The sequence below is a fragment of the Triturus cristatus genome, chromosome 2_1 (genome assembly GCF_964204655.1).
Source record: "Triturus cristatus chromosome 2_1, aTriCri1.1, whole genome shotgun sequence".
NCBI lineage: Eukaryota > Metazoa > Chordata > Amphibia > Caudata > Salamandridae > Triturus > Triturus cristatus.
This window is the reverse complement of record NC_140581.1, coordinates 823332570-823350115: the sequence shown is the minus strand read 5'-3', so window position 1 is coordinate 823350115 and position 17546 is coordinate 823332570. Positions and strand designations below refer to the sequence as shown.

General features: G+C 42.5%; 1 protein-coding gene across 1 annotated transcript in view; it reads right to left on the bottom strand.

Moving 5' to 3' along the window:
- Positions 1–17546, bottom strand: part of SLC35D2 (solute carrier family 35 member D2) — a 316836-nt gene that overhangs the window by 42291 nt on the left and 256999 nt on the right. The window contains exons 8-10 of the mRNA XM_085632885.1: positions 8192–8284; positions 3182–3249; positions 501–579 (exon numbers count right to left, since the gene is read on the bottom strand). Coding sequence (XP_085489011.1) covers positions 501–579; positions 3182–3249; positions 8192–8284 — 240 coding nt within the window. The remainder of the gene's footprint in view (positions 1–500; positions 580–3181; positions 3250–8191; positions 8285–17546) is intronic.

Below are 17546 nucleotides of genomic sequence, written 5' to 3'. Positions count from 1 at the left end.
CCAACCACCAACTGACTCTCACTCACCAACATTCCTCTGCCACCTCACACACCAACATTCAATCAACACAGTCACACTGGCTGGGCAGCAGGTATAACAGTGCTATTACTGAATAGCTAGATATATGATAGATAGGTAGACAGACTGACAGACTGACAGACAGACAGACAGACAGAGATAGATAGATAGATAGATAGATAGATAGATAGATAGATAGATAGATAGATAGATAGATAGATAGATAGATAGATAGATAGATAGATAGATAGATAGATAGATAGATAGATAGATAGATAGATAGATAGATAGATAGATAGATAGATAGATAGATGACTGCCCTCCACATTTGCAATGTAAAGTAAGGAAAAAACACTAGGGCAGGCAGTGCTGTTAAGAAATATTGAACAAAAGAACATTGAAATTGCAAGGAGGGCTGAGGACATTCGCAATGTAAAGCTATTAGACAAGAAATAATGTTTATTAAAAAAACGCTCTCTTACCTTAATAGCACCAACCACAGTTGTTGTGAGAGCAGAATTATAGAAACTGCATAAAACTATTGTGTATAGTAAGAGGAACCTAAAAGATAAACAAAAAAATCGCTGTAAATTCTCACACTATGGTAATTCAAGACCTTGAGAGACTGCAGGCCACTTAGATTAGAGAATTGTTAACTCTTGAGATAAGAAGAATCTGTTGTCTTCGTATTTCAATCCAAAGAGTTAATTTGGCAAACTCCGGTACAATGGTGTGGTAATATCACACAGCAAATTACCAATAAAGTGAGGTTCAGCACATGAGTTATTACTACATCACTGTGCGTTTCCCCGGTATGTAATGGGTGATAATGCAGTGATGCAGCTAGTTTGGCCGTTTTCCAAGCTGCAAAATGCAAAATATTGTTTTTATACCCACACAAAGTTTGACAAGTTCTACCTGGTGACATTCGTATGGGAAAATCTTCTTGGCTGTAGAGTAATTTTTCACAAGTGCCAATTCAATTTCAGGGGTAAACTCCCATTTGAGCCAGAATCCCCGTTGGAACAAGGCCAGTTATTTAAACATTTTAAAATTATAAAATAAAGAGGCAAACGGCTAAAATGCTTTCTGTCAAAGTCTCGCAGATTTCTTCTTTGGATGACATTGTCACCACGATTTGCAGAAATACGAACAAACCTTGAGTAGCATCATTTGACACACAGCACAAACCATGCAATATATGGTAATACGACAGTAGCAGAAACAGAAGTTCTGCCTTAATTAATGTTGGTATCTCTGAAACGTATGTTTGGAAAAACCACATTTTAGAGCTAGTCTGCTAGTGGATATTGTGCTCCAGTCACAAAACACATAGATTAGTGTATGCCTCTTCACAAAATAGACATCACATCATTGCAGCTGTTGTGTAGTGTTTCTAATAATAGCTGAATGCAGCTTATTGTAAAAAATTATCGGTAAAAAGTAAGAGTGGAAGACTTTATTAAAGTACACTCTGCAGATCTTGGCTGCGGCCCTCCTTCCCTAAGATGGCTCCTTAGTCTGAGCGGCTTGCTGCCTCACCTTATTCATTAATTTATTTGTGATTTTCACCTGAAGCATCCACTTAGCTACTCCATAAGCATGGGCTAGACTCGGGGACATCACTTGTCTGGTTTGTAGGTCTCTATCCCCACTCTGCGAATAGCCATCATTTCAGGGCTCTCCCCAGCACTATAACATCCAGCTCGTTTATCCCAGTGCAGCCTCTATCCATGCTGCTGGGAGGTCAACATGGGAGGTCAACATGTTGGAGGACGCCACCAGCCACTGCACTGCTGCAGTCATTCAGACAAGTCAGTGCAAATATGGAAGCAGCACCTCAAGGCAACCCATCAATCTCAGCACCTTCTGTGCATCTGAGCTCAGGTACATTTTGACAAGGAGCAGACTCCGCATCTTCTCCAACCCCCAACCGAAGTTTACCACCATGCACGTGTGCTGACTGTGAATTTGCGCTGGGAGACTTCCCTATGTTAAGTCCATTGTCAAGTCTCTCTCATTGCATTGTATTGCTCCCTAAGCACTAGTGTGCTGAATTTGGATTCTTCAAGAGGCCCACGCTTACGTTGAATCCACAGGTAAAGAAATGTGATATTATGTTAAATCAGACGGACAGATGTTAGAGAAGTTACATAAAAAAAATTGTAGAAAATGATGTAAAATATATTTACAAACAAAACACCAGAAAAAAACACATTAAGAGAAATAAATTGGACCCCAAAAATATATTATTCAGAAGGATGAAGGGAAGGTCCAAGATTGCGCAACTATTGGGAGAGGGATTGACCTAACGGATAGAGCTGTTGACCTTGAAGCTGGGGAACTAGGTTCGAGTCTCAACATCCTGTGATTCTGGGCAAATCATGTAATCTCCCAGTGCCTACCAAAAAGGAACGTGTCTGTTAGTAACATAACTGGTGCTCGTGGAAAGCGCTCTGATACTTTCGGGTTGAGTTTGCGCTATACAAACTCTAAAAAGAAAAATGTGTTAGTTTGTGGAGAGTGTTCTAAAGGGTATTGTTGGCCCAAATCTAAGAAGAGGTAGGGATCAATCTTGACAACAGTTCTGGAAGGACTCAATTGCAAACCTCCTTTATCCTTCTTCCGAGCGCCTATAGTAGCATTGCTGCAGGAGTTCCAGATGTGTTCCTGACCTGAGAAGGAGACTAACTGCCAAAGACACCAGCCATGAAACTCAGAATTCTTCCTCAGTCCACTGCTGTGGCCTGCCTAGCACCAATCTCAAGACAGAGTAGGGTGAAATTATGAGCAAGTACACATTTCAAATATGATGTCTATGTGTACCATATTTCTTTTGAACTCCAAGCCGTTTCAGGATGAGCTCCTCAATCTTAAGGGATGGAATACAGAGATGATGGTCACTTCTACTGAATGTTCCTGACATTGTTTCTATAGCAACAATACTGAAAGGATTGCTCTGCTCTACTTGTAAAACCAATTCTGTCCTCTGAGTTCCTTCTGAAAATGTTTCTCAAACTAAATTTACTGAAAATATTCCAGTGTAACAAGTAAGGTGTTGCTGCTTGAAATAGCGTGCAAATGAAGAAATGTTATTTAAACAAAATGTAAAATATATTCATTACTTCTTAAACAGGTTTTGCATATCTACATAGGAGCTTACCCCATGAAACAAGAAAGAAGAAACTGTGTAACAAACATAATATTGGTCCATTCACTGAAAGTGATAGCCTAAAAGAGAGAGAACAAGGAGGTAAATGAAGACATGATGTAGGATGGACATGATATTAAATGCAGCGATACAATGTACATGAATATGCTGACACCAATATCGTTCAATTCATAATCCAGCTTCAAATATCTGCCTAGCTCCCAGTAACCTGGCAATGAAATTGACCAGGCACCACCAGCCTCTAAGTTTCTGATTCACAGAAAACGGAGTAAATCTGCACGAATTTCAGAAATTCGCAAAATGTTTCAGACGTAAACCTGAAAAGCTGCAACAGTTGAAGGTGTCTGTCCATGTGTATGGCTGAAAGTTCCTGTTCATGTGACAATCTGTTCCTTGCTTTTATTTTTTGGAGGACTGTGTAAATTTGGCACACAAAACTTTCATTGAAGCAGAATTGATAACCTGGAGAAGCATGACAGCAACAAGCATTGACATATATATATACCTTTTAAATGGCATGAGGTACCTTTCCGCTGGCTGAGTGCCCACAGTCTGAATCATCCCTGCAAATTTCCCACTTTCATGAGTGGCTGCTCGAGTGTCCTGGTTGCACGCCTCTGCCGCTGCTTACTGACTCTAGCGCTATCCTGTGATTGCTGTTCCTTCTCCAAAGCAACAGCTGGTCCCAAAATGTGCATCCACTTTCAACCAGGAAAGTCTAGTATCTCAGTCCCTGTACCCAGCTCCCATTTAGCCTGAGGCAGAGGAGTGCCCCATAAGCCTGTCGGAAAGACTGGACATTTGCATATCTTCTGTTGTGGTGCCCTGAGAAGGGCAGGGGTATCAACAACGTTGAGTGAGTGTTTGGGGGGCTACTAGAAGTGCAGCAACTCCCTAGAATTTGTACCCGTAAAAATTACCCTAAGTCACCTCTGGATTACCTTAAGGACCCCAGAAGAGGTTTTCAAAGTTTGTAAAGTGCCCGGAGTTTCTGCCTTTACTCATAAGCTCTGGAGTGTGAGGATCCAAGTTGTGTGGTCCTACAGCTACAGCTGCAGTAGCAGCATGTTCACAGCAGAAGAAAGACTTGTTATAAGTGTTACTAAAAGATGGTACTTTCAATGTTGAATTCAGTGGTAGTGGATTTGCTTGAAATGATATATTTCTGCTTTTTAATAATGGGGTGACCCTCTGACAAAGGCAGTATGCCTGTCTTTTTGGTAATGATACCCCCACATATTGTGGGCAGTATATGGGGGGGATTGTGATTATGGAGTCTAGGCCCTAGGGCCTACTGGGGAGAGAACAGTCCTCAGTGTGTCATCACAGGTATTTCCATCTATTTAATTGATCATATTTGGAAATTAATGCATAGTATTCAGTAGTGTATGCGTAATAAAATACTTTTTCATTATTAGAAGAAAAGGCGCTGACTACTTTACAGAGTGTTGTTGCTGCATATCAGTGAGCTGAGTATACTAGCACACACCACCTCCCTTAAGTAAGCATTGACCTGCTTTGCTTTGCTACCCTGACATAGCGCTACAATAGGGCTTGGTTCTTAGTACAGGGAAGGGCGCTGACATATTACTTGTGAAGGACTCACATCCTAACCAGCTTTCTTACACCCACATTATGAGGTTGGCTTCGGCACAATCCCATACTACTTGACTATTTATACCAACATTTATTGGGACTAAAGTTAATAATTTAATTGGGATTGGAACCCTCATTGGGAATGCTTGGGATATCACAAAGTTATTAGTGCTTGGGAGTAGCCGGCACTGTCACCTACATGATCCCTCCAGGCATATTCCCTTTTATTTTTCCAACCATTCACTTTAATTGTGTCAACAGAAAAGCTTGTCACACGTTGTGTTTTGGGGCTGTTAGTGCTACCTGTGACTGCAAATTTTCACAAATTTTCATTCATTTAACCAGGATCTGTCAATTGTATGCAGAGATTACTCTTTTGGTAGATTTGTGAATGGAGCCCTAAACTCATTAATTTATGACATTCACATACCTGAACTTCTTTCTTGTACCTTGTCCACTCATCTCATTCCCTTGATAAATTCTTTGTTGAAAACAAATGCAAGCTTATACTACAATGGAAAATTATTTACTGACCAATGGTTAAAATACCTCCCATCTTATCAACTGTGGAATACATCAATCTTTATCGAAAATATCCTTTACATCTAATCATCGCTATAAAGTCTTTTCAGTGCTTTAGGCTAACACATACTTGCCCTAATTAATCATTTGATATATATGTCAGTGACTAAACTAACATTCTAATCCGTCTGCCTTTAACTTCTACTCACCCTCTGCTGTCTTCATTCTCTGCCTCCTCCTTTCCTGGTTTTACCTAATTCTCTTTCTCAATTACTAGCTCATCTGATGATGCCCCGTTGATCGTGCCCTTCTTGTCTGGATTCCGCCTTTGGATTCTGTCCACCATTATGCAGAAATAGCTGCCTTGTCTGGGATTGATCAGGTAAAAGGTGACAATTTATGTTGCGTTAATGTATCCTGTTTGTGCTCATCATGATTAACTGCCTGAGAACAGCTAGCATCTAAAACTAGTTTTTATCACTTTTCTCTGCCCCAGACAAAAAATTTAAATCCTCCACTCTACTCCATGACTGACATCAGTCACATACGTTTCCATTGCTGTTACCACAAGTACTTCTAACATATTTCTAAATACCACCTATATATGCACATACTTTTTTGCTGAAAGATTTCTACTGTTACTTTGCCTAAAAATAAGTAGTCTGCACAACACATGCACTGTACAATTGAGCCAAAAGGCTGCAACCTTTTAATGGATGACAATACTAGAGTGAATCTGGACCTCTGCTGATTACTCATTTTTCAACTTCCCTGTGCAAGTGGACATGCAAATCAGTGTTGGTCCTGTACAAAGGGGAAAGTTTAGCCACAAGGGACTGACCACATCCTTTCTATAAGGTAACTCAAACAAACCCCATGAGTGTCTAAATTTCAATCAATAGTATATTCAATTTCTTTAAAATCAAATTTCAGAAAAAAAGAAAAGAAACTGAAGCTATCCAAGAAATGCGAATCTAAAAAGTATGCAGGTAATACAAATTATTTTAAAAACAGACACCTATAAAAGCAACCTCCTTAAATATCATCATTGTGCACCTAGGCAGATGATACTATCTAATATTCCATGGATAGAAAGCAAAAATAGGCAATGTAAACATATTCAAAGGAAATCATAGGTTCTAACCCTATGAGGCAAGACATTTAATTTCGTAAGGTGGAATTAATCCGGGTGTTCCATCAAAGCAAATACAAATGTAGCTCTACTTCTGGTGCCTGGGAAACCAGTAATGGGCAGAGGGTATGTTCACCTGTAATATTTCAGATACTGTGAAGAAATGTAATTTTAACTGCTGTATGTAAAAATAAGTACAATGGTATGCATATCAATTCAAGGAGTCTGGCAATTCCACCACCTCAGTAAATCCCACCCTAATGTGTCTCATATATAATGAAAAACATTACTTAATGTCACAACATGTGATCCACATCTGTAGGTAAAAACCTGATTAAAGTGTGAGATGTGGGAGAAAAAAGGGCAGAAAGACAAACAAAAGAGAAAAAAGTAATCAGAAAACCTTCGATTATGTGAATCATTAGCTATGGTTTTAAGCACCACACGCAAACCTTCCAATTATGATTGTGGGATCTGTCTGACCTTAGACTGCACAGCTAAAAGCACAGTAACATCATCATTTCAGGGGAGACACCTTTAATACTAGAGAAGACAGTTCAGACAGCTTCCTCTAGGGATTAAGAGTACCTCTTCCCTGGATATTCCTTCTTACAATGTCTTGGTTAGCTGAGTGTTGTTGTTATTTTGAGAGTGCTCATTCAATTTTTTTTGGTACTGACATGAACGTTTTATCCCTGGCCATCAGGAGTGAGGTTTGAAAACAAGAGCATTCAATGTTCGTTAAAAGACATCTACTGTGGTAGGATTCAATCATATGCAATCAAAATATTCACTTCTACTCATCTAAGCTGTCATAATGATTACTCAAGCTTCAACCCTAATTTTAGCCTCTGTTGTGAAAGTGGTATATACACTTCAAAACTCATCGATTTTGAACAAACATACATAAGGTTGCATGGGGTTACTTTTCATTGACTCTAATAATTTGTTTGAGCACTTTAGAATTAAATATAAAAACTGAATAGAAAGGGTTATATATGTTAGATAATGACCTTAAACAGTTGAGATACACAGAGGGATATATTTAGCAGATTCACAGCATAGCCAAAGGATTGTGTTGATGTTTTGTTGAGAGCATATTGAATTGAGAGGACAAACACGTTGAAGCTACTCTTTTGTACTTCATAATGGTATTATACACTTCAGAAAGGCCCACATTGCTGAATTTCATTAGTCCTACAATTCTTCATGCAGTGGTTACACAATTCAGTTGGAAAATCGAACTACCTAATTATGATTGAAATTCTGAGGATAATTTCTCAAATGATGGTATTTACCAAAGGCAGGCCAAAATCATTATACAAATGTTTATGGTCTATATGAGGACAACACTAAAGATTGCTAAACTTAATCTAAGGTAACATCTGAGAAAAACACAAGATGTGCATTTGTATTCATTACAAAGCCACCCAGTTTATTTACTAGTGCGAGTAATATTTTAGTGTTGTGATCACTATGATAAAATTGTGGGGGAGCTTTGTTGAGTACTCTAGACTTGTGATGGTGGGTGGATGGGACTTACATGTTAGATGGTAGCTTTTCTTTTGAAGTACCTTTCCACTGTATCATTCTGTGGCTGAACCGCTTCTCTTCTTCATTCCTTAATGTTTATTTCTGTATTACATTCGTATATAAGGCTAATATCGGTTTCCATAAAGTGACCAAAAAGATAGGTCAACTGTCTGCATTCCTGCACATAAAGGATTTTGTATGTGAAAAGTGTGACTTACCTTCTGCAAGTCTCCAGTAATGTAACTGTACATGGCTGTGGGTACAATCATGAAGCATGCATTGTAGAAAAGGACTCCATATTGACCAAGCTCCTAGAAAATGTTAAAATAGCTGTTAGACAACTCAAAAATATCACAATGCTAAAATGTATATAGCGATACTTAATGATTCTATTACCAACTAGTAGTTATAACAGTAACAACAAATCCAAACAAATCCATCAGCAGGTAGTAGTACACATAAACATGTTCTAGCTAACATTCTAAAAAATATATAGATAAAATACAAAGTTAAAACAACAACTATTGAGCAAGAATGTAACAAAGGCCTCTGTGATGTTCTCATGCCGCTACCATTACCACACACACCCTTTGACTCCATACCCTATTAAAAAAGTGAACCATATATAGCACAACCTCTAGCTCATTTGTATTCTGAATTAGTGTCATTGTCTTCAATATTGTATGCTTATCCCATCCACTGAAGCTAGGCTGGAGCCATAGTCTCTCGAGTCTCTACCCTGCTCTATATAGAGGGCAAATGTGGAGGAAATGTGTCAGTGATTCGTCTAAGGACTACAGAGTGACCTATAGTACACTACCACTGGTTACCCAGGGAGCACGTACACAAATCATTCTTGTGTGGGTGTTACTTTACTAGATACCATTGTGACTTGGAACTTAGGTAGGTAATTAGGAGTTGTAGCAAAACGGGGAGTTTCTCCTATCTCTGTAATTTACCACTCAAATGACCTCTATCCACTGTGTCAAATTCTGTGCCAAAGTCTGAGAAGGCTATGTAGGGATCGGGTTTCCTTTCTCTCTGATTACTGCTAGATTAGACTTTGAAGTATCAGTGCACTATCCAGGTTGTTGTATATGTACATATATTCTTCTGAGTAAATGCTCATATTTCAGGGACTTCAAAAACTGTTTATCAAGTATCTGTCCATTTGCATCCAGCAACACAATCAGATGATAACTGGCATGTTGTAAATGGGAACCTTTTTTGTGAACATGTCTGACCAAGCTACCCAAACAAAGTGCTGCGAATGGTGGTACCAGGATAGCAGTTGTGCTGAATTTTGCTATATCATAGATAATGACAAACAGTTTCATCTCTGAGCTCAAGTAATATTTTGTTTTCAGTATTAATTGATGTACAACCAAGAAGGAAGTGGGCTGTACATCCTTAACTGGATTTCCTTTGCCAACTAAGAGAAAGTCAGTTGATGTGCATCAAAAAGAGGGCTGTTAGAGTGAAGAAATATAAATGGTCCATGATTGTTCATAATATTAGCCACATGGGCAACACATTTCCAGACATTTCTGTTGCTTTGCTCAGAAACCATCCATAAATTAAATAATTTCTTTCTTTTTCTCTTCTCTTGTCCTGGCTCCTTCGTTGATATAATTTCTTCAAGTCCCCAATTTCTTTTTTGAATCGTTTTGTTTTTACAAAGACCACCACATGCTAAATGCCTTAACTTGCTCCTAACTGACAAAATTACATAATGATAAAATCCTACTGGCCCTACTTCTTAGCTGGTTGTTTCTGCTTTACATATAACCCAGTAGTTGTTTCCTTTATTGTGGTCATACGCTGTGCAAAGCTAGAAACAAGATCGAGTGACTGAACTGCTTCTCATAGGATACTGATAAGGGTTGGCCTGCTAACTGACAACAATATACTGTTATTTTAGTTGATTACATACCTAGGATGTTATTATTGGGAAGCAATAAAATTGCATTTACTATATCAATGTACCACTATATTATAGGATACATATACATTTTCTATTCTTAACTGACACCATACTTACCTTGGCAGATAAGTATACATAAAATTAAGAGTTGGAAATATATTCTCATCTTACAAGTCGATGTAGTGGATGATAGTTTGCCAATCAACATAATGCATGCAGCATAGTGACCAGCAATCCCTGAGTTATTATGAGGGGACCTGCCAGTTATTGTAGACTGATCAGATTTTTGGGAAGAATGTTAAATTCTAGTACTCTACAATGCATGGATCACCATTAACATTAGTATTTTTTAATATATTTTTTGATAAAGTTAATAACATAGAAATGTCCTAGATTGTTGATAGCAAGTGACTTCTAGGTCATGTAACTGTAAAATGGTTGCCTCTTGGAGGATGTCCATTCAAAAGCGCTACATTTAATGGCATAGCCCACTACAGTATCTGTTCTCCTCATTTGTATGAAATTCTTTTGTCCGCATCAGAGGTGGAGAGCACCACTGATCATCCAGATGAACCATGTCTGAACAGGAATATGACAAGGACTAAATACATGCATTAAAGTTTCCCTTAAGAATTAGATTATGGCTCTGTTAAAATCCCAAAAACGTAAGAGCTAGTCAGAATTAAATGAGCAACAAATGACTACATGACCTTTGGAAGTGTCTTGTCATAGTTTAAATTCAAGCACTAGAAAAAACTGTACATGACAACGGTAATAACTGGCAGAACAAGTTTAGTCCTCAGGGTAACAATTTCACCAGGCCTCCTTTATGATAACCCGTTTTCCGTTATTGTGGGTACTCAAAACACAAATTAATTTCATTCCCCAAAGGTACTAGTCATCCATGTCTCTCACAGACATATGATATATGCAGCATGGAAGCTCTCATAGTTATTCCCTCTGAGGTGGTGATCCAGACCCACTAAGTTCCAGCTAATGAAGCAAAATATTAATGTTAAGTTGTGTTGATAGATTGTTAGATTGGCTAACTGATAATAGCCACATTCAAATGTCAAGATAGCTTACACAAACAATCTACAAACCATGTCATTTTAAGGATTGAAAACAAACCTGTGTGGACCTAACTCATTCATACTATCTGGTTCCATTTTTTTTATGGAATATGACGCAGTTCATCAGCTACAAAACCTATCTAGTTTCTTTGGTGAAAAAGACCACGTGGTACTCAAATTGTTGACAACGTCTCTGCAGATATTACTATGGTCATATCGATTACTGAAATATTTGCAGCTTTATACAATTGTAAAATCAAATTGCAAATGTAAGATGAACTCACAACAGTTTTAGACGGGGCATATCCACTATTTCAGTCTCTTTAGCAAATCATGCACAGGAACAATCATGAATAGATTAAACCAATAACCAAGGACAAGTATAGTGCACTTTCACATGCTAGATAATTTTAGAAATGCTGGTGTCATAGATTGTGTAAAGAAATCTATAAATGTGTGAGATGATGGGTATTTTGTAGAATAGTTTGCAGGAGATATGCATTGGACACATTTGATTACCTTTTTGCTTTTTTGATTATGTGTCATCTTCCACCTCTTTTTGCTTACCTTTTGATAATCTATCCATCCTGTGCCCCACAGCCGGTCGCTCCTCGCCCTCTCTGCTCTGCTGGTGCTGCCTGCCTGCCGCTCCCTGCTGCCTGCTGCCGCTTCCCGCATTTTCGCCGCCGCCGCCCAGTGAGTCCTCCCTGCTCTGCTGGTGCTGCCTGCCTGCCGCTTCCTGCAGCCTGCTGCCGCTTCCCGCATTTTCACCGCCGCCGCCGCCGCCCAGTGAGTTCTTTTCCCGCTGCTGCCCCTGCTAACCCGCCCCCCCTTCCTGCCCATTGGTCACCCCGCTCCCGCCTCCCAGCTGCTCCTCCCCCCGGCTCCTTACTTATGACGCCCCCTGAGCGACCGCGCAGCGGACGCGCGCAGCGGGCGCGCCCTATGCGCGCCGAATGTGCGCCAAAGGTAAGCCTGTCTGCGCCCGTCCGCGCCTGGACCGCGTCCAGCGCCAGACCCCCTGGCCCCCGCGCCCGCCAGCCCCCCGCAGGACCTACGATGATGCCACACTCAACGCACTCAACACCGGCCGAACCCCCGGATGCTACCAAGCATCCCCACGACGCACCCAGGGACCCTTCATCTGCTGATCCTGCAACTTCTCCTGCCTCCGAACCTGCACCGCGCCCACCAAGACGGACAGCAGCAACCACCTCAAGTGCATCCTGCTCAACACCCGCTCCGTCCACAGACACGCCGTGGAACTCTGGAACCTCCTCGACACCACATCTCGGGACGTCGCATTCCTCACGGAAACCTGGATGAACGCCTCCTCAGCCCCCGACATCGCCATCGTCATCCCGGACGGCTACAAGATCATCAGGAAGGACCGCGTCAACCAGACCGGAGGAGGTATCGCCATCGTAAACAAAAGCACCATTCGCATCTCGACTGACTCCATCGACGCATTCAATGCCGCCGAGCACCTGCACTTCCAGATTCACACCGACCCCAAGACTACCCTCAGAGGCACCCTCATCTACAGACCCCCGGGACCGCGCACACAATTCTGCGAAGACATCACGGACTTCATCAGCCCACATGCCCTCCCCTCCACAGACTACATCCTCCTCGGGGACCTCAACTTCCACCTGGAGAACAACAAGGACGGCAACACCACCGCCCTGCTGGGCAACCTCGCCAACCTCGGACTCCAGCAACTGGTCAACACCCCCACCCACTACGCTGGCCACACGCTTGATCCCGTCTTCTCATCCAGCAAGCACATCACCTTCAGCCACTCCACCGGACTTCACTAGACTGACCACAGCTGCGTCCACTTCAGCTTCAGAAAGAACACAACCCACCACCACCCGAAGCAGGCTCCCCACAGAAACTGGAGCAAGATCACCGCCGACCAGCTCACCACTTCCCTCCGCCAAAGCCCACCTGTCATGACAACGGACCCCAACGCAGCAGCCCGCAACCTCACGCAGTGGCTGACCACCTGTGCCGACGACCTCGCCCCACTGAAGAACCCACTCACCAGGCCCAGAAGCAAGAAGGCCCCCTGGTTCACCAACGAACTCAAGGACTCCAAGAAGGCCTGCCGCACACTCGAGAAGGCCTGGCTCCTCGACAAGACCGCCGACAACATGACCACCCTCAAACACGCCACCCGCAGACATCACCAGCTCATCCGTTCCACCAAGAAGAAATCTCTGAAGGAACGACTGGACAACAACGCCCAGGACAGCAAGGAACTCTTCAACATCGTCAAGGAGTTCTCCAACCCCAGCACCGGCAACAACGACATCACTCCTTCGCAGAACCTCTGCGACTCCCTCGCGTCGTACTTCCACCGCAAGATTGCCAACATCCACAACAGTTTCGGCGCACCACCACCGCACCCATCGGTCGAACCAACGCACCTCGCCGCCGCCCTCCAGACATGGACCGAAGTGACCACCGAAGACACGGCCCGCATGATGAACACCATCCACTCCGGATCTCCGACCGACCCATGCCCACACCATGTCTTCAACAAGGCAGACTCCACCATCGCACTCCACCTCCGAGACATCATCAACACCTCCTTCGACACAGCCACCTTCCCAGAGAGCTGGAAGCATGCCGAGCTCAGCGCCCTGCTGAAGAAACCTACAGCGGACTCGACCGACCTCAAGAACTTCCGCCCCATCTCGCTCCTTCCTTTCCCGGCCAAAGTCATCGAGAAGGTCGTCAACAAGCAACTGGCCGCCTTCCTCGAGACGAACTGATCCCTCGACCCATCGCAGTCCGGATTCAGAGCCAACCACAGCACCGAGACCGCCCTCATCGCAGCCACTGACGACATCCGAGCCCTGCTCGACAACTGAGAAACAGCGGCACTCATCCTCCTAGACCTCTCCGCAGCATTTGACACTCTCTGCCACCGCACCCTAGTCCAACGCCTCAACGACACCGGCATCCAAGGGAAGGCTCTGGAATGGATCACCTCATACCTCGCCGGCAGAACACAGAGAGTACGCCTCCCCCCCTTCTGTTCTGAGGCCACCGAAGTCATCTGCGGCGTTCTGCAGGGATCGTCACTCAGCCCCACCCTCTTCAACGTCTACATGAAACCCCTCACTGCCATCGCACGCCAACACAACCGCAACATCATCTCCTACGCCGATGACACCCAGCTTATCCTCTCCCTCACCAGAGACCCCGACACCGCCAGAGCCAGCCTACACGAAGGGATGAAAGACGTCGCCGATTGGATGAACATCAGCCGCCTGAAACTGAACACAGACAAGACAGAAGTCCTCATCCTTGGACCATCACCCTCCGCATGGGACGACTCCTGGTGGCCCCCAGCCCTAGGCACCGCACCCAAGCCAACAGACCACGCACGCAACCTGGGCTTCATCCTGGACTCCTCCCTATCGATGACCAGACAAGTCAACGCCGTCTCCTCATCATGCTTCCACACCCTCCGCATGCTCCGCAAAATCTTCCGGTCGATCCCGACCGAAACCAGGAAGACGGTCACCAAGGCCCTCGTCACCAGCCGACTAGACTACGGAAACACCCTCTACGCCGGGACCACAGCCAAGCTTCAGAAAAGACTCCAACGTATCCAGAACGCCTCCGCCCGACTCATCCTGGACGTCCCCCGACGCAGCCACATCTCGAGCCACCTGAGAGACCTGCACTGGCTCCCCGTCAACAAGAGGATCACGTTCAGACTCCTCACCCACGCACACAAATCCCTCCAAGACCTGGGCCCCAAGTACCTCAAAGACCGCCTGACCTTCTACACGCCCGCCCACCAGCTACGATCCGCGCACCTCGCTCTCGCCGCCGTACCTCGCATCCAGAGAGCCACCACCGGAGGAAGTTCCTTCTCCTACCTGGCGGCCAAGACATGGAACTCCCTGCCCATCCACCTGCGGCTGACCCAGGACCACCTCGCCTTCAGGAAACAGCTCAAGACCTGGCTGTTCGAGCAGTAGCAGACCCCCTCCCCCAAGCGCCTTGAGACCCTTCCGGGTGAGTAGCACACGATATAAATTACATGATTGATTGATTGATTGTTCATTATTATTATTTTTTGGAAACTAGAATGCCAAGCACTAGTCTCAACTATAATTATTCTTTTTTTCTCTGTTTACTACCTTAGATGAGAGATTGCGGATAACAGAGAGCTTTCAGGCCTATAACTGGACATTTCACAATTGTTAAAACATATTTAATATTTGTTTGTATTATGTTCATATGCATCCATTAAAATACATGCTAATTATCATATATATAATTATAAATGTATCCAATGTTAATCAGATATGAATGTTGTTTTCTATTGCTTTAAGCTTCCCATGGAATTGTAGTAATCACAAACCTTTCACTGCCTTAATGTTCTAAATTGCACATTAGCCTTGTTTTCAAACCTGGCAAAGGGAGTAGAATCATTCAGAGAAGATTGAAGCCAGTATTGTACATATGAATTGTACCTTCCCTTGAAGGCCATCATGTGCCTCCTTGAAAGGAAGATCCTGACACCTGCACATTAGATACATTTCTGCTGAGAACAACATGTTTCTGTCACATTGTCATATTACACTGACTTGTATTGAGAGAATATGTATAAATATACCAAGTTGATGTTACATATTGTTTTAGCTCTTAGCTCTACCTGACTGTTTCCTAATGAGAGCCTTGGCCAGTTCAAATGACAATTGAGTTTTGTTCTTTTGCTTTGATGCCTGCTATTTTGCATTAAATGCTTGCTGGACTTTAGTCTACCTGAGATGTTGTATTTTTGTTTTTAATACAGTGGCAACCAGATATTGGATATACTTAGGCACTTGCAAGGTGGCATTCTTTTTTACATCTTGGATACTACCAAGATGTTGTTTTCTGTTGAGTACCTGAATCTTGAGCTGTTTTTGAGGAATTATTACTTGTAAATTCCTTGTAAAATCTGTGTTCAGGTTTTCTCTATATGGTCCTGGTTACAATGTGATTTATTGGGGAATACAATTTATTATCTCCATCATGGATGAGAGTGATTCATCTTATGAATGTTAAGTAGAGAAATTCAGATTGTACATTTCAAAAATCAGATGGTGATCATTTTTTATGGTGATGAAAAAGGTTCACCTGCTTTTAAGAGTGACCAATCATAATAGGCTGCCATATCACAGGTGAATGTACTTGTGTGACTATTGAGTGAGCTGGTTATATATGAATCTATCATATGAATAGAACCATTAAATGAACTGAATCTGTTTTAGGACCAGCAAGATATCTTGTAGACCAAAGATGTATTTTTATAAAACATTTAGTACATGGTCTCCAGGGTCCTTTTTCAGATTTCTGAAGTATGCAGTTGTTAAAACATTTGTTGTCATAAGTTTCAAGAAGGTTAGGCAATGATGCAAATCATTAAAAAATGTTCCCTGATCCAAGTGGTTTATTAGCTCCATGAGCAGACCTGTCTTCGTGAACAATTTAATTATCTTTAGTTAGTGTCAGCACTTTAGGCAGTGTTCATAGTACCTGAGCATCATGCTTGTGCTGTCAGAATATAAACCCTGAAAAGCCTTCAGAATGGATGATTCTCCAGTAAGTCTGGAAAAGGTATGCTCCTTCTGCCACAGACGTTTTCCTGGGTTTAGACAAGACCAACTGGAACGTGCAGATGCAGGTCAGGAGCCAGTAGGCTTTACTCTTGTTGTACAACTTGTAAGCTTAATAAACTGACTGAAGGGGTAGTTCTGTATCCAGTTACACAAAAATCATCGACCCATGTTCCCAATCTATGCAGTCAATTAAGACAATAATGAGCACACTCGGGCGCACTTCTCTAAAATCAACTTGAGGAAAAAACCACTTGGCAATGACCGCTCTCTACCTCTCTGAGGCCCTCCTGGATTCTATTCATAACTACCTTCTCCTCTACATTGACAACAAAGTGGCCAGTATGAATTACATGAATTAGGGTAAGAATTTCAGTACTACCTGTTACTAACCTACAAACTGTTACCCACTATTCTTATATACCTATCGGTAGTGGATAAAACTAATTTCAGATTTAGATGTTCCCGTTACTACATTTGAAACAGTACTGTTAGCACATTTTTTGTGAATACTACTGGGATCCTCCGCCTTGATTTTTGTAATTTCATAGCTGTATTGTCTGCATTTCCATTTCTTTTATCTCAGATCACTAGCAATGTTATTGTGAGCCACTAGTTACAGTGGAGGAGGTAATTACCAAATCTTTGTGTAACTTCTAACTATTTTAGGTTTCAATTCTTGTTTATTGAAGAAAGATGCAGAACACAAATTATGCAGTGTTAACCAATTATCCCCTAGTATTACCATCCTCCGACAGGGACATTGTGGCAGTATCACAACAAATTTCCACCCACACAGTCAATGTTTATCTCTCTTCCTGGTCAGAGTTTACTCAAAGTGCAACTATCTGTAGGGTGCAGAAAAAATCTGAGGCATATTATTGCTCTATAGTCTTTAGTGTAGCAAGGTTTTACAGCTGCTGGCAATTCCCCTGCTTTGTTAACCCTC